Source organism: Rhea americana, unplaced genomic scaffold (genome assembly GCF_003343005.1).
Source record: "Rhea americana isolate MKP2758 unplaced genomic scaffold, rheAme1 scaffold_28, whole genome shotgun sequence".
Classification (NCBI taxonomy): domain Eukaryota; kingdom Metazoa; phylum Chordata; class Aves; order Rheiformes; family Rheidae; genus Rhea; species Rhea americana.
The window spans coordinates 694,759-718,102 of record NW_028186401.1 but is presented as its reverse complement, the minus strand read 5'-3'; the positions used below and the strand labels follow the sequence as shown (position 1 = coordinate 718,102).

At 44.5% G+C, this 23,344-nt stretch overlaps 1 protein-coding gene across 2 annotated transcripts in view; it reads left to right on the top strand.

Moving 5' to 3' along the window:
* LRRK1 (leucine rich repeat kinase 1) overlaps positions 1-23,344 on the top strand; it is a 79,859-nt gene that overhangs the window by 43,810 nt on the left and 12,705 nt on the right. The window contains exons 13-29 of one of the 2 annotated variants that reach the window (XM_085308594.1): positions 1,486-1,615; positions 2,149-2,261; positions 3,110-3,324; positions 5,396-5,560; positions 7,229-7,401; positions 9,305-9,425; positions 9,686-9,845; positions 10,249-10,525; positions 13,578-13,749; positions 15,091-15,254; positions 16,469-16,608; positions 18,065-18,314; positions 19,743-19,909; positions 20,895-21,092; positions 21,714-21,991; positions 22,180-22,374; positions 23,180-23,331. In XM_085308594.1, the coding sequence (XP_085164720.1) occupies positions 1,486-1,615; positions 2,149-2,261; positions 3,110-3,324; positions 5,396-5,560; positions 7,229-7,401; positions 9,305-9,425; positions 9,686-9,845; positions 10,249-10,525; positions 13,578-13,749; positions 15,091-15,254; positions 16,469-16,608; positions 18,065-18,314; positions 19,743-19,909; positions 20,895-21,092; positions 21,714-21,991; positions 22,180-22,374; positions 23,180-23,331 (3,070 nt within the window). Of the gene's footprint in view, positions 1-1,485; positions 1,616-2,148; positions 2,262-3,109; positions 3,325-5,395; positions 5,561-7,228; positions 7,402-9,304; positions 9,426-9,685; positions 9,846-10,248; positions 10,526-13,577; positions 13,750-15,090; positions 15,255-16,468; positions 16,609-18,064; positions 18,315-19,742; positions 19,910-20,870; positions 21,093-21,713; positions 21,992-22,179; positions 22,375-23,179; positions 23,332-23,344 lie in introns of both variants that reach the window. The other variant, XM_085308593.1, reaches the window with a different exon arrangement.

Genomic DNA, 23,344 nt, shown 5'->3' with positions numbered 1-23,344 from the left:
TTGAACTCTTCGGTGAATTTGAGAATATTACTACTGTTTTAGGCATTTGCTCCTACAAGTCCAAGAGAGACTAAATCTGTGTGTGCCTAGGTGCATACTGATRAGGAACAATGAAAAGTTTAAGTCCAGCTATGAGCCAGAAAGAAAGTGAATTGAATCCATGAATAAGTCTGCTGTTCCCCTAAAATAATTCCAAAGATGATTTTTTATGTGAAAACTCAAAGGCAGACTGTGACGTGCTGCCGACACCAGACAGTCCTGTCACATATATAAAACACCCTGCACACAGTAGGACTCTATCTTGCTCCGCTTCTGATCTTAGCTCAGGCCCAAAATGCTGTTAATATTAGAACCAGGGAGCTTTTTCCTGAGACAACCTCTTCCATTTTCTTTTCTTTTTTTTTTTTTTTTTTTTTTCTTCTCTGGCTTAGTTACAGATCCTCAAGTCTTCTTTGTAATGAAAGAAACATCTTGATGGAAGTGCAACTGTCCTGTCCTCGAGAAAGGATGTGTTTCAGGTCTCAGAGAGTTGCTTTTATTGACTGTCAAGGCAGCAGATGGTGCTGGTCATACTTTATTAATCAGAGACCCAAAATATGCCTGTTCTTGTGTGGCCTAATTCTCCTTGACTTCAGGATGCTTCTTGGTGGATATATRTGACACTCAAGACAGAAACACAATTCATGGCAGCTTTTCATGCCACTATCCCTGGAGTGATTTGTGGAGGAAAACGATGCTGCTTGGAACTAGCTGAATTTCTCTTTGCCTGAACCTCTCCAGCTACAGCAATTTGTCAGTGCAGTTGTTACTGTTGTTGCTTGGGTAGCTCCCAAAATACGCTAGTTTCTGTTCAAACACATGGGAAGACTGACGTGTCCTGAACTCTTGCAGTGTAAAACAGACCAGAGGAGCAAAGTCAGGCAATGTTTTGAAGGTGATACAGGGAAACAGTCTGTCAGCTGCAGTTTGGGTTTTCCTCTCCATTGTTATTGACTTGATTATGTTGCTCCAGTCTGCAACTTGGGGGCCTAAACATCAATTCTGACCAGTTTCTGACTTTCCTCAGACAGTATGAAAAAAACACATTGGAAACCATTTCATCCTTGGTACGTTCTTTCACTGCAAGCTGTTGGGCTGGAGTAGCGGGAGTCCACAAGGTGTTATCAGCTATTCAACAGCAAAAAAAACACCACTCGTGCTCTGAAGGATAGTCCTCTAAAGTCTTTCCCTCAGTATCCCATAGGTCCTGGAGATGATTGTGTTCAAGCATACACATCACTGTGATTATAAAAATTGTGATGTGAGTGTTGATTTCGGCCRTTGTTGAAGGCCACGTGCTTTTCTGGTGTTGCTTCTCAGTGGTTCCTGCCAARGGATATGACCTCATGTGTTTCTCACAAAATTAAGGGGAAGGCTTTTGATCCACGACTTTGGTACCTGTTGAATGCATTTTAAAGGTGCAATTTGCTTCTTTTCTTGTTTCAGGTCCTTTTTTGGAGTTCCCAGCATTTCTGAGTGATTCTCTGGAAGTCCTTTATCTGAATGACAATCAGCTGGACTCTGTCCCACAGTCCGTTTGCCTTCTGAAAGGTTTAACAGAACTTTACTTAGGAAAGTAAGTCAGTGCCCTGGAAAAGYGATGCAGTTTTATTTCCATGTTGTTTTAGTGACCAGTCTTCCGTGGAGCCCCACCCCAGATGAACATTAGCTTTGAAGTCAGAAAACTGGAAAGAGTTAGCCCGTGTAGARCTATGCCCATCGTTTGCTTTAGATAAGGAGAAGGCTGGCCTTTTATATTAGGGAAAATGATCTAAYGCTTTTGAGCACCAGCCTGGGAATCTAGTGTGCCTTGAGTTAATTCTGGCTCTTTGCTGTCGGCTTCCATGGCTTGTGAGTTAATAACTCATCATTTTTGCCTRTATTTCCTCAACTATCCAGTAAAGATAACTACATTTGTCTGCCCCAGAAGATTAATTAAACTTATACATCACTCTAAGGATGGAAATTGCTRTTGGAGTGCTCAGTAGTCTTACTAAAATATTAATGGAAGATTTCTGCAAGTAGAGAATGGTATAATCTGAGAGTCCATGAGAGCAGCTACTTACACACAAAGCCTGGTTGTTGGTAGATTTATTTGTTTTTGTACAGTAAYCCTGGTATCCGAGAGCTTCCTCCAGAGCTTGGACAGCTGGCTAATCTCTGGCAGCTGGATATCGAGGAACTAAATATCAGTAACGTTCCTGCAGAGATCAGAAAAGAGGGTAAGGCTGATTCTGTGTGTTCTTTATTACATTGACTGAACATATAATCAAAATTGCTTCCTTTTAATGGTCTTGAACAGGAACAGACAGTATGCGCGCAAGCTCTTGTTGCGGCTAACTGGAACTGCGTAGGAAAACCTTCACGTATTTGCAATTTCAATAATCATTGCTAAGCTCTGGCTATAGGATGAGTTAAAGATAGATCCCATCTTCAAATGATGACCTGTAAAAGCAGTATTTTATTTGCAATATGCTTGCTGGATAAATTCCATAGTTAGCTTTCTGAATGTATGTAGTTTAGGGTGTTCAAAGTTCTTTTAAAGACTGAAGTGTTTAGGAGCAGCAGTCAAAGTCACACTGTAGTAACTTTATTGAAAGCTGTTAGGTTTTTGGATCTATTACAATACAGACTCCTTTTTTGTGTGTTTTAATAAAATCCTGTGGGAATAAAGTTATTAGGAATTATTCCTTCTCCAGCAAACTGTTGAAGCCTAAATCTAATTTTGACTAGAAACATGAAAGTAAAAGGAAAAACTGAGTATTTTCCAATACTAAATTAGTTTTTTATGTTTCCTTTGAGCTTCTGAAGAGTACGAGCCACAGCATTTGTTTCTCCTTACAGTGCTTCATTGTAGACTCTCAGAGCACTGACCTTTTCTGAGGTTTCTGTCTCAGGTCTGTCCACTGGAGCTTTCTTTGTTTATTCTCTGGATTGTCTCAGCCCACAATGAAGCTGCAGGGAAAATATTAATTTGGCTGTTGTGTTTGCTGCAGTAGGTTTTGTGCAGTTCTGCTGTATGTTTGTAACCACAAACGACAGTTAAAACCTGTTCACTTCCCCCCCATAGGCCCTAAGACAGTGCTGGCATACTTACGAGCACAGCTGCGCAAAGCAGAGAAGTGCAAAATGATGAAGATGATTGTCATTGGTCCCCCGCGGCAGGGAAAGTCAACACTGATTGAGATCCTGCAGACTGGAAAAGTCCCTCAGATGATGCACAGTGATGCCACCATCCGTACGACAAAATGGGAGCTCCCCAAGCCAGTGGGACACAAGGCAAAGGTGAAAAACAGCCTAAGATATTTAGCGCCAGTGGGATTGCTTGAGCCCTGCAGTGCCCTTTTAGGCAGAAATTGGCTGCCCTATTACAAAGAACAGTTTCCATTACCTGTTACCAGACCTTGCAAGTGACAGATGTTTAGACCTGCCACAATTCCTCTGATTTTCCAGTTGGTTACAGAGGACAGATCTGTTTTCCTCAGCATTCAATCTTGACTTTATATCCTAAAGAGTGAGAGCCATATGGAGATTGCTAAAATTCTGGCTAAGCCCCTGCTTGGGTGGTTTCTGGACACTGAGTCTGAGAGAATGTTTCAAATCAGCTTCCCTAAAGCACTACCCAATGTCTCTTCATTTGGCGCTGGAAAATGGAACGTCAGTACCTAAACGTAGACACCCTTTATGTCAGAACTGTCCTAGACCAGGAAGGTGGGTGGAAGTTAGATGCCTGACCTCTGTTGTGATTCAGGGATGTCTAAGGCATACCTTAAACACCCAAATCCCAGGCAGCTACTCCAGGGAGTGCGTCAGCCCATACTGAAGTCATTTGGGCAGCACTGGATTAATTCAAGCATGTAGGTGGCCCTGTCCACTGCCTGCGTAATAACATAGGGATTGAGGCAAGCAGAATTGATCCGAGGCTTTTGTCAGAGCTGAGGGTGTGCAAACCCATGGCTCTCCCTTCCTGGATGAAAGCCATGGCCACCAGGTGGTTCTGGAAGAGTTGGAGGAGCCTGCTGAGTTCAGCTATTCTCCAGCGAAGAGTGCCAGGCTAGAGAAAGAAAAAGAGCAAAGCAGAGCCTGACTCTTTAAAGGGAAGASATGCATGGGAGAACGGAATTACACGTTCTGTGTTGAAGAGCAGTTGAATAAAACAATCACCTAGACAGCATTGTAAATGTGGAGTAGGATCAAGAGGTACAGGCATCTTTTCCAAGATGCTGAATGTGCTTTGTCCCTGTGTTAGAGTCTTTCTCTCTGTCAAAATCCCACACTGAAGGTCTTGGATGAGTAAGGCTGCCCTGGTGCTAGTTAGGGCTTGGTTTAAACAAAACGAAAATTCTTCCAGCTGTTTCTGTGAGGCTTCAGACTGGGATTGGGCTAGAAGATCAGAGCCCAAGTGAGATATTTAGCTCCTTGCTGAAATCTCATAGGGCAACTTGTCCTAAGAGGTCAGGCAGTACTTGGTCCTGGACTGGTAAACAGAGCCTGCTTGCTGCTACATGATGCTCTGGGGAAGGTGCCTGGAGCTGAGTTTGGCTTCCTGCTGAGTTACAGACCCACCGAGGGCCAAGTGATTTAGGGACAGAGCCTCCAAGGTACRTAGGTACTTCCTACTGCAAAACTGGGAACCTGAATACCGTTTAAATGGAGAGTAGTGCTTCCTCCAGGTGCTGTTGTGAGGCTGCACTGAGAAGTGGGTGCTGAGATGCTTAGGAGAGGACCTGAGCTAAGCTGTAGAGACCTGCATTCATGCGTTCCCCTCAGAATTGGTGATTGTGAATCACAGGCATAACTCTGGCCCATTTCTGGTGTGACGTGTATATGGTAGCGGCCTCCAGACAGCATCCAGGCAGTGTTTGCGAAAGGCATGAAAAGGTGCCTCCTGAGCACCTTTTATGTGTTTGATTCAGCTGGGGTTGAACTCAGGGGAAGTGATTTCAGCAGGGGGTTTCCTGTTCCCCGATGCGATGGCAGATAACTAGCTGCAGCAGTCCTGCCGAGCATGCCACAGACAAGGATGAAACAGCTCCTATTCAAGACATAGTGAAACACAGGGTTCAGAATGAGACTTCTGTTTGTTCTGCAGAATCCGTGGCATTAACTGGAGATTTACCAGCATCAAGGGCACCTCTATCATTTTAGCAGCAAGTAATTAGTCTTGATTTCCTGTGGGGAAGTGGTAGCCGTACTTAACAATTGCTTGTTGATTTTTCTTTCCTGAAGGCACAATTAGGACATTGAAATCCTTCTTGTGTCATACATTATGCAGGCGTAGGTTTATGCTTCAGCTATTATCTCCCTGTGATTTACTGCAACCGTTTGATTTGAACACTTCTCTTTGTCTAAGTAGGTTGATTCAGTGGAGTTCAACGTCTGGGATATCGGAGGCCCAGCAAGCATGGCTACAGTCAATCAGTGTTTCTTCACAGACAAAGCATTGTATATAGTTGTATGGAACTTGGCACTGGGGGAAGAAGCTGTTGCAAACTTACAGTTCTGGTTGCTGAACATTGAGGTAAGAAGTCCCTGGTAGGCTCCAGGATGTCTATTCGTTAAGTTGTAAGCCCCTACATCATGGGATATTACAGAATCTTTTTGGCCTACTTTTCAAAACTCTACAACCTATGAATTTTGCATAGCTTTTGGAATTAGTTTTTCATTCTGCTCTAGGTGTATATTGCTATATTTCATGGTTTAAATTTATCACTTGATTTGTTCTCCTCACACATCAGAGAGTGGAACAAAAGCTGATTTATAAAGTAAGCCTTGCTAAGTAAGGCTGAACATACTTATTTTGGAATTAGTGTTTGACCATACTGTGCTCTGAGGGGATTTTGAAACGTTTTCTTTCGTGTGTGGATTACACGCACGTCAGTCTAGAGGCTATGTTTTTAACACAATGTTTTTTTATATTCGGATAACCAGATTGTGTCTCCTGGCCAACTCTCAGTCAAGGGTCAGAACTGCAGTGAGGTTTTTGGTGCTGTTTGCTTTTTTATAATACAGTGTTCATAGTTCTTTATAACTATGTTCATTATTTGAAAATGATCTTAACATTACATATGCAGCCATGGGTTCTAAACCAGTGCCTCTAAGAAAAGACATCTTGGCATTACAAAAAAATTTGGCTGAATATTCAGCAGCAATCAAAAGCCCAGACTGGATAACAAAGCAGAAAACACCATTGTGACATTTCATAAATCTTTGGTGCACCCTGTCCGATACATCCCAAGAAGCATATAGTAGTGTAAGAAAAGACATAGAGGATAATACTGGAAGACTATTCCAGGGAAAATCACTGCATGCTTACCTTGTCCCTATACTCTTTATTAGGCCTCAGACAGAATATTGGGCTGGCTGGGCCCTTTGGTCTGACTGGGTACAGCTGTCACTCCTGGGTTTGCCTAAGTTAAGAGTTTGRTGTCATTCAGATTGCAGTGAGCATTGTAACAAGAGAACCGGATTGGTCGCAAATAAACAAATACATTTCTGCAGCTGAATTTTCTTCTGTATTCAAAGTCATTTGGATCCCCAGGCTGATCTCTGCTTAAGCCTGTGCAATCCCARTGTATTTGGCAGCATGTTCCCTGCAATCTGGATACTTTCCAATCCTGTAATAGAATCATAGAGCAGTCGGAAGAAACCACAAGATCATCTAATCCATTCCTTTACACTGATTCAAGTAGGTTTAGACATTTCTGGCAGTTTATCTCACCTCTCCATGTACCTCCAGTGAAGAAGATTGTGCATCTTCCCTTGGTATCCATTCCAGAGCATCACCATCATTGTATATCAGAGTGTTTTTCAGGATATCAAAGTTAGATCTTCTRTCTACAATTCAAGCTGTGGTTCTTTTTGCCTTGCTCCGAGTGAACATGGTTCCCATCATTTAGCTGATTCGTAGAAACTTAATACCCCATGGTAACTCTCTTTATGTTGAGCTCTTATGTAATAAGCCCAAACTGATGGTTTCCTTGTCTGCAGAAGCAGCAGGCTATTGAACCATATTCAGTAGGAGAACTTCTGTACTACCCCAGTCACTTTTTGCTGTTGTCAAGGCTGCCTCCATATTATATTCATGCATATAACTTCCTGGCCTTAAATATTGTACTTTTCATATGTTCTCATTGAATTTACCGTGATGCAGTCTGAATTAGATCATAGTCAGTGTTTTCTCTTGCAGGCCAAAGCTCCAAATTCAGTGGTGTTGGTGGTAGGAACACACCTTGATTTAATTGAAACTAAATTCCGTGTTGAGAGGATAGCAACCCTGAGAGCATATGTATTGGCTCTTTGTCGATCTCCGTCTGGATCCAGAGCAACCGGCTTCCCAGACATCACATTCAAGCACCTACAGTAAGTACTTGTGCCCTTATGAAGCTCATTCTATTTTATGTCACCTTAATGTGCATGCTATTCTAATGCCCAATTTCCTTGGCAACAGAGCTGATTTTAAGACTCTTCAGCATTGCATTTTGTGTATTTTTGATTGGGAAATAAYGTAGTATAATTACAGGGAAGCTTAGCATAGCTCAGAGGTCAGCCTGGGTCTGCGAGCTGGAAGCTCTGAAGTCATGACCTTGGCCAGCCTGCTTCAATGCTCCTGCTGTGCTCAACTTTCTTGTTAAATGGTGACACAGTTTATTAATWAACTTTGAAGGAGAGAACATAATAGACTGAATAGTTAATGCTGCAAAGCTTTAGAAAAAAAAAGAGCATGACTGGTGTAGGGCAGGTGCAGCAGTTTGGTGTGGAGCGGCTGCGTSGGTATGTCTCATTGCCCAAGGCAGAGAACATGGTGTTAGCGAGGMAAGAGCCGAGGAGAGCCCCGGGAGCCCCTTGCAGTCCCAGCTGCATCCTTCGAGGTCTCCACATGTGAGAATGGATGGGTTGGGCAGCCTGGAAATGCATGTCAGTGAGGCTGTGGAGTGGGCCACCCTCTCTCCCTTTGACTTGTGGAGGATGCCTCTGGGGAGAGGAGGCTCTTCTGGCTGGGAAAAGAAGCAGGTCAGTCAGCCAAGGGAGTGTGCCGCACAGAGGGAGTGTGGGTGAGGCGACTGGCACCAAACAGCTCGAAACCATTCRGCATTGCCAATGCCTGGGGCAAGGCACAGGTGGTTGGCTGAGAAAGGAAGCAGGGTGCTGCAGTGGCATGTCACCCTGTGCATCTGCTGCTTGGCAAAGTCATCGGGAGGCCTCCCACGCGCTGTTCTGCAAATGCAAGCGTTCCATCAGGCATCAGAGCCGTCTCCTTCCCATCGAAGAGGTGCCCAGGGCCCAATGTGAGGCAGACGGACTCACAGTGAGAGAAAGATTTATGGTTCATGCTCATCATGCCTCTTTTTCCATCGCCATTCCATGATCTCACTCGTTCTTTCTCCAGGGGACTTTCTTTCACGCTGCCTCATGTCCTTCACATTTCCCCTTTCCACATCTCCATTGTGCCTAGTTTCCTGCCTCTTCCTTCCCATTCTTCACTGCAAACCATCCCCTTCACTCCCTTTGTGCATCAGGATGGGGCTCTTCTGAGCAGCCAGGCATCCCAGTGAGCAAGTGCACACTTCCCTCCATCACTGGGGCTGAGCTTTAACATAAAGGCTATTTCTTTAAAACGTGGTTCTCCCTCCATCACAGGAACATGGGTGGAATTGGTGAGAAAGACCCTTTGTTGGGGAAAGCAGAAGAGGACTGTTCTTATGCAGCCAACAAAAAGGCGAGAAATAGTAGGAGTTGCAGAGAGTGGGTTTTTAGCTGTTAGAGATGATGAAGGCTAACTTTTAGGATCCAAACATCAATTCCCACATCACAGGATCCAGCTGAGCGAGGGCCAGAGCGAGGATGGGAAAAGGTGTCTGTTAGTCATCATCACGTCTCTTTGATCTGAGGCTGGGAGAACGGGACTTGCCTCCGGCAAGGGCTGGAGCATAGCATCCTCTTCCTTCCTGCAGCCCCTTCCAGRGTGGTGCCTGTGCACAGCGAGGAAAGGACACAGGCTGACAGCTTTGGTCCCTCTGCTAGGGAAGCCCCAAAGGTCCCCACGGTGCACAGCGAAGTGCAAGCAGGCAGAGAAGAGTTTGGCCAGTATATCTTCTCTAGGCTTCTCTGTTTCTTTCTCCCAAGCTAAAAATGCTTAGTGAGAGCTTTCCTCCCATTCATCTGGCACAGGAAATTTAAAATCACTGATAAGAAAAAGCCTGGAAAGGATGCCAGTGTGTGCTGATAAGGTTTGATAACCCCCACCCTTGCTTGTGTTTTGCAGTGAGCTCTCGTGTAAGACTCTGGAAGGCCTCGATGGGCTCCGCCAGCTGATTTTTCACGTCACGTGCAACATGAAGGATGTTGGCAGCTCAATTTGCTCGCAGAAACTTGCAGGGAGACTGGTGAGGACTGTGCTTCCTAGTGGTGATCCTTACCAAAGGCGGGGGATGTTTTTGGCTTGGTTTTGGATTGGGAAGTAAACTTTGGGAGTTACTGCTGCTACCACTGGAGGTGTGTAAAGTCTATAAAATGGCTATGTAGCTTTGGAAAAAGTCAACACTGCAGGGTGCCTGTAGAGAGGGAGATGCCTTTGCTATGTAGTCACCAGCAGAGTGATTGCTGTTTGAAACTGATCCTATTGTTTCTCTGATGTGGCTTGCAGATACCCAGAAGTTACCTTAGTCTTCAAGAAGCTGTCCTTGCAGAGCAGCATAGGAGAAGTCAGAATGATGATGTGCAGTATTTAACGGACAAACAAATAGAGYTGATGATTGAGCAAACCCCAGGCAATGATATCAAAGACTATGAAGACTTGCAAACTGGTAGGTCAGAGCAGACCAGTAATTTCTTGGAAATTAATATGTGCAACCAATTGGGAAAATTTTTATAGAGGCCAGTACAGAGGCCTTGTTCTGCAGGAGCCAAGGAAAGGCCTTTGCCAAAGGGTGGCTGGAGGAGAGGGCCAAGAGGAGGTGCCATGGGGTCAGAAATAAGGACAGGAAGGTGGTGAGATGTGCTTAGGGCTGTGGGTTTTAAAAACAGATAGCCAGATAGTAGCACACCTCAGTTAAATGTTATTTCCTTGGCTTGACTACATCCTGGCTATACCTGGTCTAGACAAAGCTGTCAAGATTGCCTTCTAACTTTTTGCAGTCGCACTGTGGTTTCCTAATTCCGGACCATTGCTGATCTATCATTCTTTTTATCTATTCTTACTTTTTGCAGCAATTAATTTTCTCATAGAAACGGGTACACTGCTGCACTTCCCAGACACAAGCCATGGCCTGAGAAACCTCTACTTCCTTGACCCAGTCTGGCTCTCCGAGTGTCTTCAGAGGATTTTCAACATCAAGAGCTCCAAGTCAGTGGCAAAGAATGGTGTCATCAGAGCAGAGGATCTCAGGATGCTGCTGGTTGGCACAGGCTTCACTGAACAAACTGAAGAGCAGTATTTCCAGTTCTTGGCCAAATTTGAGATTGCACTACCAGTAGCTAATAACAGGTAGGCTGACAATTAGAGATGGTTTATCCAGACTGGAGAAAAACAGCCATTTAATCAATGGTTGTTAACAAGTTTTGTCACTGGAAGCAGCTGTCTTAACAAGGGTCTTGTTATGAGAAAATCTTTGTGTGTTAAATAGTGTAACAGAATATGCTCATCCGTTTGGACTGCAGTTCCTTTGGCGTAGAAAGGCTGACGTGAGCATCCTGTGGTCCAGATGAGCTGGGATAGTTTGAAAACTTTCTAAAGGAGCCCTCCCAGTGCGTTTTGGCTGGGAGTGTAAAAGCCGCTGGGGTGACTGGCTTGGCAGCCAGTGTGGAGGGGCAGTGACACCGGCGGGGATGTGGTGATGAGCAGGTGGAAGCTGTAATTGCTCTGCCGGTACAGCTGCAGCTGGGAGAGGATGTGAGCCGTGCGGCTGCTGGGCTTGAAACATAGATGGGCTGGAGTCATCTGCTTCCAATAAAAGATCTCTGCTTTGGAGTATGGCAGAAAACTGTGCATAATCAATAATTATGTCAGCCCTGAAAGCAGTAGTATTTTACTTCTAGTGAGACCAGGGAAGTGTAGCTTAAGTAGCAATGTGATTTTCTTACTTGTAAGCCTCTCCCAAAGGTATTGATCGATAGTTTTCCCAGAAATTGTCTAGGGAATTCTCCTCCCCCAGACCCCATTCGCTTTTCCTCTGGGCAGAGTTCCCTGCTATTTTTCTCTTTCCATCTGCTTGGCGACTGCCTGTGGTTGGGTTGACGGTGAAACCATAGTTGTAGTGCGCTTTTGATGTAGCATTTGCATTTCGCTTCCTTGCCCTTCCAGGACACGGCTGCATTGCTCGGAGCCTCTTGGGAACCCTGAATGCCAGCACAAGTGCAGCATTCTCCGTGCTGTCATTATGCCTGTCACTTATCCAGTCCCGGATGCCAACAAATTTTCTCAGGCTTAACACAGATAAAGCAGCAATGTTTCTGCTTCGGCCAGAATGCCTTTTGGACTCCTTGTCACTATCTGCCATTTTTCTTCAAGGCAATTACATTGTCAGTGCCTCAGGAACAAGGAAATGTTTTTTTTCATGCCCTGCCCAATCTTTTTTAGAGCCATCCAAGCCACATTAACAGAATATTCTTCCTACTGACGGATTGTAGCTCTAGCAGGTTGGATTAATTTAACGTACGAGCCAGACACAGAGCAGTTGTTTGTTATTGTGCTTCTGCAATTATTATCTAGATTGCCAGATAGGGTTTCTGTGCAATCAGTAGAGAAAGCAGCTGCCAGTTTCTGCCCTGCAAGGGTGGATGGGGGCATGTTTCCCGTATTTTCAAAATTTGCATTGGCTGTTGTTCAAGAGCACTGAATCTCCATCTGTATTGTAAACCATTATATGCTTATGGTCCAGAAGGCCTCACTGGCCTTCTTACTTCCTATGTTCCCAGACCCTTTTTAGATGTGCTAAGGAAAATTTATTGGCAATAACATGATGCATTCACTGCTTTTATGGGGCAGGTACTTGTAGCTTGATGTGCTCTGCGTTTCTGCCTATGGTACATGTAATTCAGCTTTGTCCTATGTGTCAAAATAGGGTAGAAATGATCATTCTTATTTTAATTTGTAAGGGAAGAGAAATTTTTCAGTTTTACATTCCAGAGATGTTTTATGGAATGAATAATTTGATCATGTAAAATGTCATCMGACTTTATGGACTGTGACATATGGAGAGAGCTGTTGTCTAGTGACGGCTGTTTTTTCTGAGCTAATTTTTCAGGTTTTACAGAGTACTGCAGCTGCTGGAGAGAGAATGTGATACAAGGCTTAACGCATTGGATTTGGACCCAGCATTAGTTCTAGTTGGGCATCTAGTTCCTGCCACTGTTATCACTTCACTGTTATTTTGGTCACGTTCTTTGGCCGTGTGCCTCGTTGCTGTCATTATGCCTGTCAAAGATGAGGCCGAGATGCTGGCAAATTTTCTCAGGCTCTACACTGATAAAGCAGCAGCATTTCTACTTACAACCAAATACCATTTGGATTGACTTTCTATCATATAAGCATCTTGGATTGCATTTGGTATGGAAGAATACCCCTGTTTTGGGATGTATTGGCAGGTGCTGAAACCCATAAGCACATAGTTTTCGAAACAGGTCTAGTCTTTCAGCAAGTTTTAGCTTCCCAAATGCTAAGGATCAGGACAAATGAATATTCAGGGTTTACTGAGAGTTCTGATAATGATTTGGAAACTATGGTCCTCTACACCAGCATCACTCTGTTGCTTCTGATCAGTCAGACTCAAATAGCACTGAGTCTCCTTCCACACTTGGGCAAAGATCCACTGCTGGATTGAATACCAGATTGCAGCAGGAGAGTCCTCCAAGACAAGTGAGATCTCAGTCTGGCAAAGCAAGCTCTTGCCTGAGGGGATTGTGAAGGATGTGGCTGGGAATCCTTCAGCTGCAGTGGGATACAGCAGGGAATGCTGTTGCATTGACCCATAAGAGGCTCTTGTTCACACCGGGGCTGGGATGAGGGCCAGAATGGTGCAGTCCTAACGGCCTATAGCTTTCTTGTTCCTTCCTCCCACGACACGTCCTCTCCCCGTCTTCCGGGCTTAATAGAACTAAGCTGCTGTATGTGGTTTTTGCATTTATCTTCTGTTGCACTTATGAGCACAGCTGTAATTCTCCACTTATAGGCAGAGCACTGTCTGTACAGATACAAGTCTGAATGATCCTAACATCACAGCTGTTCTAACGACGCCTGTATGTTAAAGCATTTAATGGGTGATTAAACAAATATGCTGCCCATTACATCAATTTTAGCCCAGTCCAGTAGTCGTAGATGTATTATTTAATGCCTGTTTTGCCTCTGCCTGCTTCCATAGTGTAAATGAACTTCTCTGTGTATTGCTTCAGTGCCCTTAGTCTAAAAGGTTTTACACGTGCAGTAGGYTGTGCCGTTAAAAATCTCTTTGGAGACTGAATCACCTTATTAGATGGTATCAAGGTACTTGCTGTTACAATCTGTAGCTAAAATTTGTACTGTTGAATTTGATTTGTTTCAGCTACCTCCTCCCTCATCTGCTGCCTACTAAGCCAGCATTAGACATCCACGGGTTCTGCCACCAGACCACAAACACAGTCCAAAGGGTCTTCAAGATGAGTTTCGTCCCAGTTGGCTTTTGGCAGAGATTCATAGCACGAATGTTAATTAGCCTGGCAGAGATGGACCTCCAGGTATGCTACTGCATCTCTCTGCAAGCCAGTGAAGACAGCTAAAGTTACTGTTTGCTAAAAGTGTAAATGGGTGTCTCTTCACGTCCAGCTGGCTTCAGTCACAGACTTCAGTAGCATTACTTCTGTAAACAGGGAGAGATGAGTCTCCACAATTGAAATCTGATTTTGTTTTCACAGTAAGTGTCGTTTAGAAAGATAAATTGACACTGGAGAAGAAAGCCTGCATTCTCTGTAGCCTCGTTATAACGCAGTTCCGTAGAACGTCTCGGCACATCCAGCATCTTCCAATTATTTGTAATTGGAGCTCTGCCTGCAGCTCTTATCCATGATAATGTTCCCCTGGGCCAAGGGCCACTATCTGGATCTATGTGGGTTTAAATTAGAAGAAAATTACAAGATTGTTGCTTTAATGGGATAACGAGTGCAAGCAGGCACCCTATTAGTGCAAATGATATGCATATCATTAAAATAGTATTTCCAAGCTGTGAAAGCGAAGTGGATTTTGTTGTTGCTATGGACAGTTTTTTGCATCAGTTTGTATCTGAAAACATAGCCCTGCTGGAAATCATGATAAATATCTGCAAAATGTTTCTGGTTCTGCTGTGGTATTTCCTTAACAGCCATCCATTCAAACTGTACTCTGTCATTGATGTACAGAACGTTGAAAACATGATACTTGTTTTTACCTGTGTTAAAGGGCTGTCTTGGCAGTCTCTTGCTTAGGTCYTCATGGGCATTATGTAGCCCTAGAGCACCTTTGCTAGGAACCTCATCCAGCACTCACTGAAATAAATGGAAAGGACTGCAGGCATCAGACCAACTCTGCAGACAAATAAGCAATGATTACAGTGGAATTCTGCAGATTATGTCTTTGGTTTAAAAACAAAAATGCATTCTGCTCTAAGTGCTGGTTTGAAATGACTTGGAGAAAAGCCATCTTCCTCCTACTGAAACAGGTGGAAAAGTTAGCTCTCTGTGTTGAACATAGACTAATCAGTCACTGAAGGATTTAACTCTTCTTTAAGTGTATAGGAATTTTGCAAATTAAAAATTAATATAACAAATATCACTAGGATTACAGAAATGAGCCTGCTCACTGCCATGGAGTTGTTCTTTTTTGAGTTGAATGGAAAGAACTGTTGCACAAAGAACTGTTACTGTATGTATTTTCATGCCATCACAAAAATCTTTTATGAGTGCTGGTCATTTTGGTGGAAAAGCTGTGATACTATCTATGAAAGCCAGAAAAAGGCTTTAATTGAAATTATTTTCAATTAAAATAATGTCCTTATGAGAAACTTCTGTAATTTAATGATTATCGTGCTTTTCTGTTTATTTCAGCTTTTTGAAAACAAGAAGAATACCAAGACGCGAAACAAAAAGGTGACCATCTACAGCTTCACAGGCACCCAGAGAAACCGCTGCAGCACGTTCCGAGTCAAAAGGACTCACACTGTTTACTGGCAGGAAGGTCTGTTCGTTACCTTTGATGGAGGCTATCTTAGGTAATTTGTGCTCGTATGCAGCATGCGTTAACAGGGGACTAATACAGTGTATGAAGCAATCCAAATGGAGATGAATGGGCCTGACTCATGCTGTATGCTCAACCATCAATAGAAGAGGAGGCTCTTCTAATAGAAATAGCTCTTCTGGTGACAACTYGGGACAATGACTATGAATAAGGGATTATTTAACAGTTCTGAGTTTATCAACTGTATGTGTTATTGCAGTCACAAATTTAAAGAGATTCGAAAAAAAGAAAGTGCTACTCAGAGCAGAACTCTTTACCAGGGTAAAATGGTGCATTTTCATATGCAAGCAGGTCCTTAGGTCATTGTGTTTTCCACCAAACAGTTAAAACTCACCACTACATGGCATCAATCCAGATCCGTGGAGATGTTTTTTGTGCCACTCAACTTTGTGTGATAGAGATATGGACTAAGGCTGCAGCTGCCCAAGGTGGTGGACTGCTGACTACACGCCTGGGGAAAATCTGCTGTCCGTGTTCCTTCACAAATGCAGAAAGTAGCTGGCCACTTAAAAGACCTTAGTCTCTACAGTATCTGTGGATATATTTACTCTTCCAGTCCCTGGCAAGATAAGGAGGAACCACTAGTGATGTTATGTAGTTGGAGAGTGGCAAGACATAGCAGCTCTCCTGAGTTCATTCAGGCAGTTTGTGGCGAGTAGAGACTTCGACCTATGTCTGAACCCTGAATTCTGGAGCTTGCCTGCGGTTGTACTTTATTTCCTCGTGCACCAGGCTTTGGGGAATCATACTATTATTATTATTATTTACTTTTATTTTTATTTTTTTTTTTACAAAAGCATATTTTATTGCGGGAATTGCACAAAATTCCGAACAGTTCTTTTTAATTATTATGAGGCCACTGGAATTTTGTTACTGACTAATAAAACTCTTCACTTTCCCATCACTCTAGATAGGATATTTCTGGCAAAACACTCTCCATCCATTTCCTTGAGGCCRGCATTTTCTGTTGCTTTTATCTTATGTGCTGTTAACCCATTGTGAGCAACCAGCATTTCTGAATAAGGAAGTGATTTGCAGAATAGACTGAATTGAAAATCACCTTCAAAGCTAGGTTGCTTTTAGTTTTGATTACTTATAAGCTGCATGGTATTTTGTAACTCAAGTTAACTGCTGACCTGGATACTTCACACAAGCTTCATTTGGCTTTCTTGTGACTTCCTTTCACAGTGTGGAGTCTTCCGATGTGAACTGGAAAAAGAAAAAAAGTGGTGGAATTAAAATCATTTGCCAGTCAGAAGTGAGAGATTTTTCAGCCATGGCATTCATCACAGATCATGTCAACTCTTTGATAGACCAGTGGTTTCCTGGTAAGAGGACTGTTGTGATTTTCTGTGCTCTACTGTGTCTTTTTAACAGAAGGTCCTTTAACAGGGCTCTCCGGGTGCACAATATTGTGTGTTAAACGAAGACCCCTCAGGCTCTTACAGTCTCAAGCCAATAAAGTTTGAGAAAAACTGATAACCTGCAGACAGATCAGGATTCTTTGCCAACACACCTTGGTCTAGACATTGTGTCTTTCAGTCTTTCAATCACAGCAAACACGGGTGAGATATTACAGTGCAAACAGGACCTGCTTCTATAGAAATCCAAGGCAGACTCTTCCAGTGCTCGTAGGGCAGGATTTGGCCCAAACTACTTGACACTGTCTCTTACTGGCAAAACTTATTTTGGCACCAGAGAGCATCAGCATTTTACCCATAAATTACCATTTCTAACACCCTGTAATTTATAAAATTGGTATGTGAGAGGCATGAGTGAATACGATACCAAGGACTCCGTGCCAAGGTAACTTCCTTGACTCCAGCAGTTGTTTATGCTATGATCAGCAGAGATCCTGCTGTTACCCAGTGGGCTGTTTGCAACCCCAAACACACTTTTTTTCTAAAAAAAACAAAACAAAATCTGAAGTATTCYTTGTCATCCCAAATGGGTCTAGGAAACAATACCAAAATCTCTTGTCTAGAGGTTCTCTTGAGGAGACAGGGAGGTGTATTCTCACATAATCATTTGGTGCACTTTTCAAAGACAAAACAAAATTTATTTGCTTTTGGATTAAAATAATGATAATATTAATTGCTGAGGCTTGAGAACAGTCAAGACTTCAAAGGCTCGGGCATGGATTCACCTCACCTAATTGCAGGCATTTAATGGAGCCTGTTGCTGCAGAATCCCCCTGAGGTTGGTGGGGGAGGTGGGAATCTCCCAAAGGTTTGCTCTCGGTAGGATCTGAGTTTCTGCTGGAGAGGCTGATGACATTACTCATAAGGGAGCCCGGAGCAGCCTGTACCTAACTTCGGTGCTGTTGCACCCAAAGCCACCTGGCAGCTTGCAGCTGGGTCTGGGGCTTGGGGCCAGCCTCACAGCTGCCCTTCCTCTGCTGCACAGTCATGCCGTTTGGCATACRCAAGTTTCTCTGTCCATGGTTCACAGAAAGCCATCTGGCTAGTAGAAGTTTCTCTCCCCTTCTTTATTTCTGTACCTCAAATTTCTACAGGTCCTGAGTGCATTTTCTTTGCAAGCCTGTGGACAAAGCAGCACGGCTGTTAAGTCACATCAACAGCACTGTGTCTTCAGTTTTGTCCCTGCTATCTGCATATCATTTGCAAACAGCTTTTTAATTATTCCAGTCAGCACACTAGAATAAACTGCCGTGCTCATGCCTCTGGCTGTTTTCAAGTAGTGGATCCAGGCAGTGTCTGTAGAAATTTGAATGCCCTAGCAGTTGTGTGCACTATGTTTTCTGTTTGCTTGTTTGGTTTTAAGCCCTCACAGCCACTGAGAGCGATGGCACACTGCTGATGGAGCAGTATGTGCCCTGCCACATCTGCGCTGCTTCCAGGCTGGAGCAGAACGAGTGCGGCGAGAAGGCAGAGGACGTGCAGTACTTCAACATGGAGGACTGCGTCCTCACTGCCATAGAGCTGGACTGCATCACGTGTCCGAACCACCCGGACGTCCCTGTTTCTCTCCAAGAGCTGGTTCCAGAGCTTTTCATGACAGATTTTCCAGCCAGGTAATGTTATTTGGCAGCCTTTGCTTGAATTTCAGTGTGTAGGTAATTCATTTGGTTTTCTTCTAAGTCGTTTCTACTAGAGGAACAAACTCATCCACTCTTGATCCTGGCTCAGACAATCCATCCCAAGCCACACTCTTCACTTGCTTCAGCAGTTGCTGTGTGCTGATCCAAGACATCACTTTGTGATGACTTTGAGATACGGTGCAATGTGAAAGTCACTTTTCAAAGCCATCGTTGTCCTGTATTGCCCAGTATAACATAGTCTGGCCAGAGTTTTCTGTAGATGGAGTCTTTCTGGGATCCCTGTTATGCACCAGATAGGATATTCTAATATGACACCAGCAAAACAGTTTGCTGTTGTGTCACAACTGGATGGGCACTGAAATCACCTTTAATTTTGGAAAGCTTTTAAGTCAGTGCATTTATTGTAGCTGCTGCTGCAAAGTGCCTGTTAGGATTGAGGCTGTCACGTACACAGTGGTAGTGGTCGTCTTGAACAGTGTGGCAGTTCTTCTCTCCCTGCAGCAGCGCTGCCAAATCTTTAAGCAGCTTAACTGCATTTGCCAGAGGAATTCCCTCATGTACCCTCTATTGCTTGGTGCGTTAGTGAGAGGCTTCCTCGCACCAGTGGGACAACAGATCCACATTCCTTCCAGTTCACACAGTCTCGAATGCCTTTGGGCTGGTGTAGAGCTGCGAGACCTCTAGACCGAACTGTGTCCTGCAGGCTGCGTGGGGGCTTTCTGCACTGCTCGCGCATTTGATGTGGCTGCCCAAGCAGAGCGCTAACAGCCGCCCTTCCGTTTTCAGAGTGGTTTGGGCAAACGCCCCCGCGGCCCATCATGCCAGCCCTCCTCGGAGTGTTATCTCCTAGAGATTTATTTAACTGGTGCAAGGCGAATGAGATACTTGAAGTATGAACGGCTGTAAAAGTAGTCTGAGAAAGAGTGGGGAAATGATGAACTGCAGCCTGGGAACAGTAAATTGATTTGAATAATCAGGTTTCAGAGCAGGGGGCTGTTCATAAACATCCTGTCCTGCCTCAGAAGAGGAGAGAAGGACAGGAGGTTGAGGAAGCAGAAAGCAGTTAATATAGATAAATGTAATAAATCTGTGTACCTGTGTCATCTGCTTGGAAAGGGAGCTTATGCGCTTTCCAGATCATACTTGATTCTTGCAGGATAAACTGCTTCGATAAGAAGCCTTTTTTGGCTTATTTGCCCAAGTTGCTTTTTCTGCAAGAAATCTATTATATAGCATGAACTGGAGTACCTTGAGACGACCAAGGTAATAATCCTGTCCTCTCAGCGGAAAACACAGGAACCTGTTAGGGATCTGTGAAAGTGGAAATCACATTAAATACATAAATTTACAGTGCTTTTAAAACTTTTCTTTTAATTAAAAGCCTCAATCTCTTTTTGGCAGACTATTCCTGGAAAATAGCAAACTGGAATACAGCGAAAATGAAAACAACGTTCTTGGCCAGGGTGGAAGTGGAACCGTTATATATCGGGCACGATACCAAGGAAAACCAGTGGCCGTGAAGAGATTTCAGATTAAAAAATGCAAGGGTTCTCCTACTTCGGCAGCAGGTAGAGTACACAGAATCCTTGTCTGGGCATTGGCTCCACAGCCCGCGCTCACAAGCTAGGACCCAAGAGCCTTCGCTCTCCAAAGTGCTGGCAACATCTGTTTAAATATGGCTTTGAAATATATAGCAAAATTGGCATGGGTTCATGGAGGAAAAGGATGAATCTTAAGAGTCCTTCACGAAAGCACTTGTAATGATGGTCACTGGCAGTGCAGGAAGCTTCTCTCCTGCAGGTCAATGGGTGGACTTGAAGGGTGCCAAGGCAGAGCCCTCAGCTAGGGTGGAAGGCAAGCTTTTGCCTCCAGTTCCCAAACTAGTTGGCAATGAGAAGCATGGGTTTGCATGGGTTTGCACTAAGGACTTGTGGGTCTCTGCCTTTGAAGAAAGCATTTACTCTGTCTGTGCTGTCACCTACACAAAGCGAATGGGAAGACCTCCTCATCTTGCAGCTCCTCCAGGCAGGGATGGGCACGCATGCTGCATGTGTCTGGTGTCAAGYGCAAGGTCAGTCTATGGCCAGAAGGAACAGGGAAAGTGCCTTGGTTACCTCATTTTTGTTAGTAAAAGGGAAAGGTGCAGTAACCCTTGTGCTGTGGAAGAGGCCAGCTSCTGTCACAGTGACAGATACCTCTTAGGAAGACCAGTGCTGATGGAGCAGCCTTCGGCGGCTGGTGGCAGAGGGACAAGTTCTGTGAATGGTTTCTATGCTGGCAAAGCAGCTGGGAAAGGGAGGGAAGACTCCTTTCACTGAGGGGTCTTCAATGTAGCATCCACACCCAGAGAGTCCCTGCTTCAAAAAACACAGCGTGAGGTTTCCAAAATCCAGCACCAGAGGCTTCTGCACCAGCATGAGAATGCAATTCACAGCCCTGCTGTCGGCATAACCCCAGATACTGCGTTCCTCCTGCAGCATTTGCTTGGTAATTGCCCTTGTCCAAAGAGTTTYTAACTTGGCTTCTCAGCCAAGGGCTTGTGTGTCTTATCAGATACCATGCTGAAACACCTGAGAGCCATGGACGCCATGAAGAACTTCTCTGAGTTTCGCCAGGAGGCCAGCATGCTCCACTCGCTGCAGCACCCCTGCATCGTCTCCCTCATTGGGATCAGTATCCATCCGCTGTGCTTCGCCCTGGAGCTGGCCCCTCTGGGCAGCCTCACCACTGTCCTGTCTGAAAACTCCAAAGGTAAAAGTCTGCCCCTGGGATAACTCACTCCCTGAATTACAGCAGTGACAAATGGTCAGCAACACTGAAACTACAGTTTGATTTACTGGAGGGGATTTTTTTTCCAGACTAGGGGAAGTGAGAGGGATGGAATTGCTCTTAAGCTGTGCCTTTGGGAACCTAGTCAAAATTGATGCTCAGGCTTTTCAAAGCTGCTTTGGAAACCTGGGTTTTCAATTTCTCTGCCAACTRATAAGAACTGCATCTCACTTTAATGCTGTATATGTACTTCTGTGTTCAGCCCCCCTACAGATGGGTGTCAGAAGTTCTAAGTGCTCTCATAGATAGCTGTATTTCTGTCACTGTCAAATGAGTGACACTAATTCTGAGACAGAGTGACGCCATCTGACCATCTTGGCACCTTTGCTTTGTGTCAGCTTTGAGCTGAACAGTAATTTTCACCCGAGGGTCTAGGAGTCTAATGGAACTGTCAGGTGTGTGTACAGTAGCATGAACAATGTCATTACAAATTGCAGCAGTGAGTGGTGCTTTAAAAGGTTGCTAGATATCACTTTGGAGTTTGAAGGTGGGGGGGAAAGCAGTTGTTAGAAGAACTGCAGACAGGCTGTTCCTTTGTGGCAGGGTCATCTTTTGTGCCGCTGGGGCACATGYTGACGCACAAAATAGCATACCAGATCGTAACGGGCCTTGCCTACCTGCACAAGAAGAACATCATCTTCTGTGACCTGAAGTCAGACAACATTTTGGTGTGGTCCCTGGACGTTAAAGAGCACGTCAACATCAAGCTGTCCGACTATGGGATCTCGCGACAGTCATTCCACGAAGGAGCGCTCGGTGTGGAAGGCACGCCGGGTTACCAAGCCCCCGAGATCAGGCCCCGCATAGTCTACGATGAAAAGGTAACTGTGGTGTTTTGGCGGGGACAGCCCCTGGGTGATGGGGCCATGGGGACTGGCTTGGTGCGTGCTCAATTCCCTGCTAACTGCGACGCTGACATGCAGCACTGGCTGTCATGCTGCAGCTTTCCTCGCTCTCCGTTGCGCCCACGAAGGGAAGTTTGCTGTTTTCTCTCTGGCGCTGGCCCTAGGTCGACATGTTCTCATATGGGATGGTGCTGTATGAGCTGCTGTCTGGTCAGCGGCCTGTGTTGGGACAGCATCAGCTCCAGATTGCAAAGAAACTGTCCAAAGGGATCCGTCCTGTCCTCGGGCAACCGGAAGAGGTGCAGCTATACCGGATGCAGACACTTATGATGGAGTGCTGGGACACTAAGCCAGAAAAGGTAGGGGACAGCCCTCACAACCAGTGTTTGCTGAGCATGTAGCTACGGGATCTGGCGGCCCTCTTCACCCCATCTCTCCTGGTGCAGCAGTGCAACTCTGAAGCCATTGCTGGAGTGGTGCCCATTTACTTCCATTGACTTAAGCTTTTATGAATGAAACAGCAGCAGGTTGGGGGCCTTAGACATCTGGAGTGACAGGAAGGTCCCTTGATGTCAGTGGCAGTTAAACCATTGATTTCACCAGGGCAAGACATCACCCATAATTTCTAGAAACAGCTACAGTAGCATGCTGTGAATATAACTACAAAGACCTTGGAAACCCTGAGATTATAGAGTGTGATGTTAGGGGATAAGAAAAGGATTTAAAACATGAAAAAAGGCTTATGCTGTATCGTGTTTGTCATTAATTATGCTGTGGAGTTTCAGAGATCCTGTGCTTCACACAAAGATCAGCTCAGTTTGCAAATAGCTAGACTGTGCCGTGAGACTGGGTCAGGTTCCTAAATTCTTAAGGCTGAAGAAATTTATGGATAAAATGTTGAAGAGGAAAAACAGACTAAACCATGGAAGTGAAGAAGAAGTTTGGGCATCAATGAGTGGGAAACAACGGATGCKAAGAACTAATGTGATTGGATTTGTAAGGAGAATTTGGTGCAGCTTTGAGTACCTAGTAGGAGCTTTTATTTAAAAAGTCCCATTTCCTAGCTCTCCTGTTAGTAAATAATGACTATTATGAATCTATTATTTGTTCTGGACTTCTAAGTATCTGTATGATACATGTCTTTCTCTTTTCCTTTCTCCACAGCGTCCACTGGCCATTTCTGTGGTAGGACAAATGAAAGATCCAACTTTTGCAACTTTTATGTACCTACTGTCCTGCGGGAAGCAGTCTTCCTTCTTTTGCTCCCAAGGACAGGAGTATACTGTGGTGTTCTGGGACGGGAAGGAAGACACTAGGTTAGATGGCTCR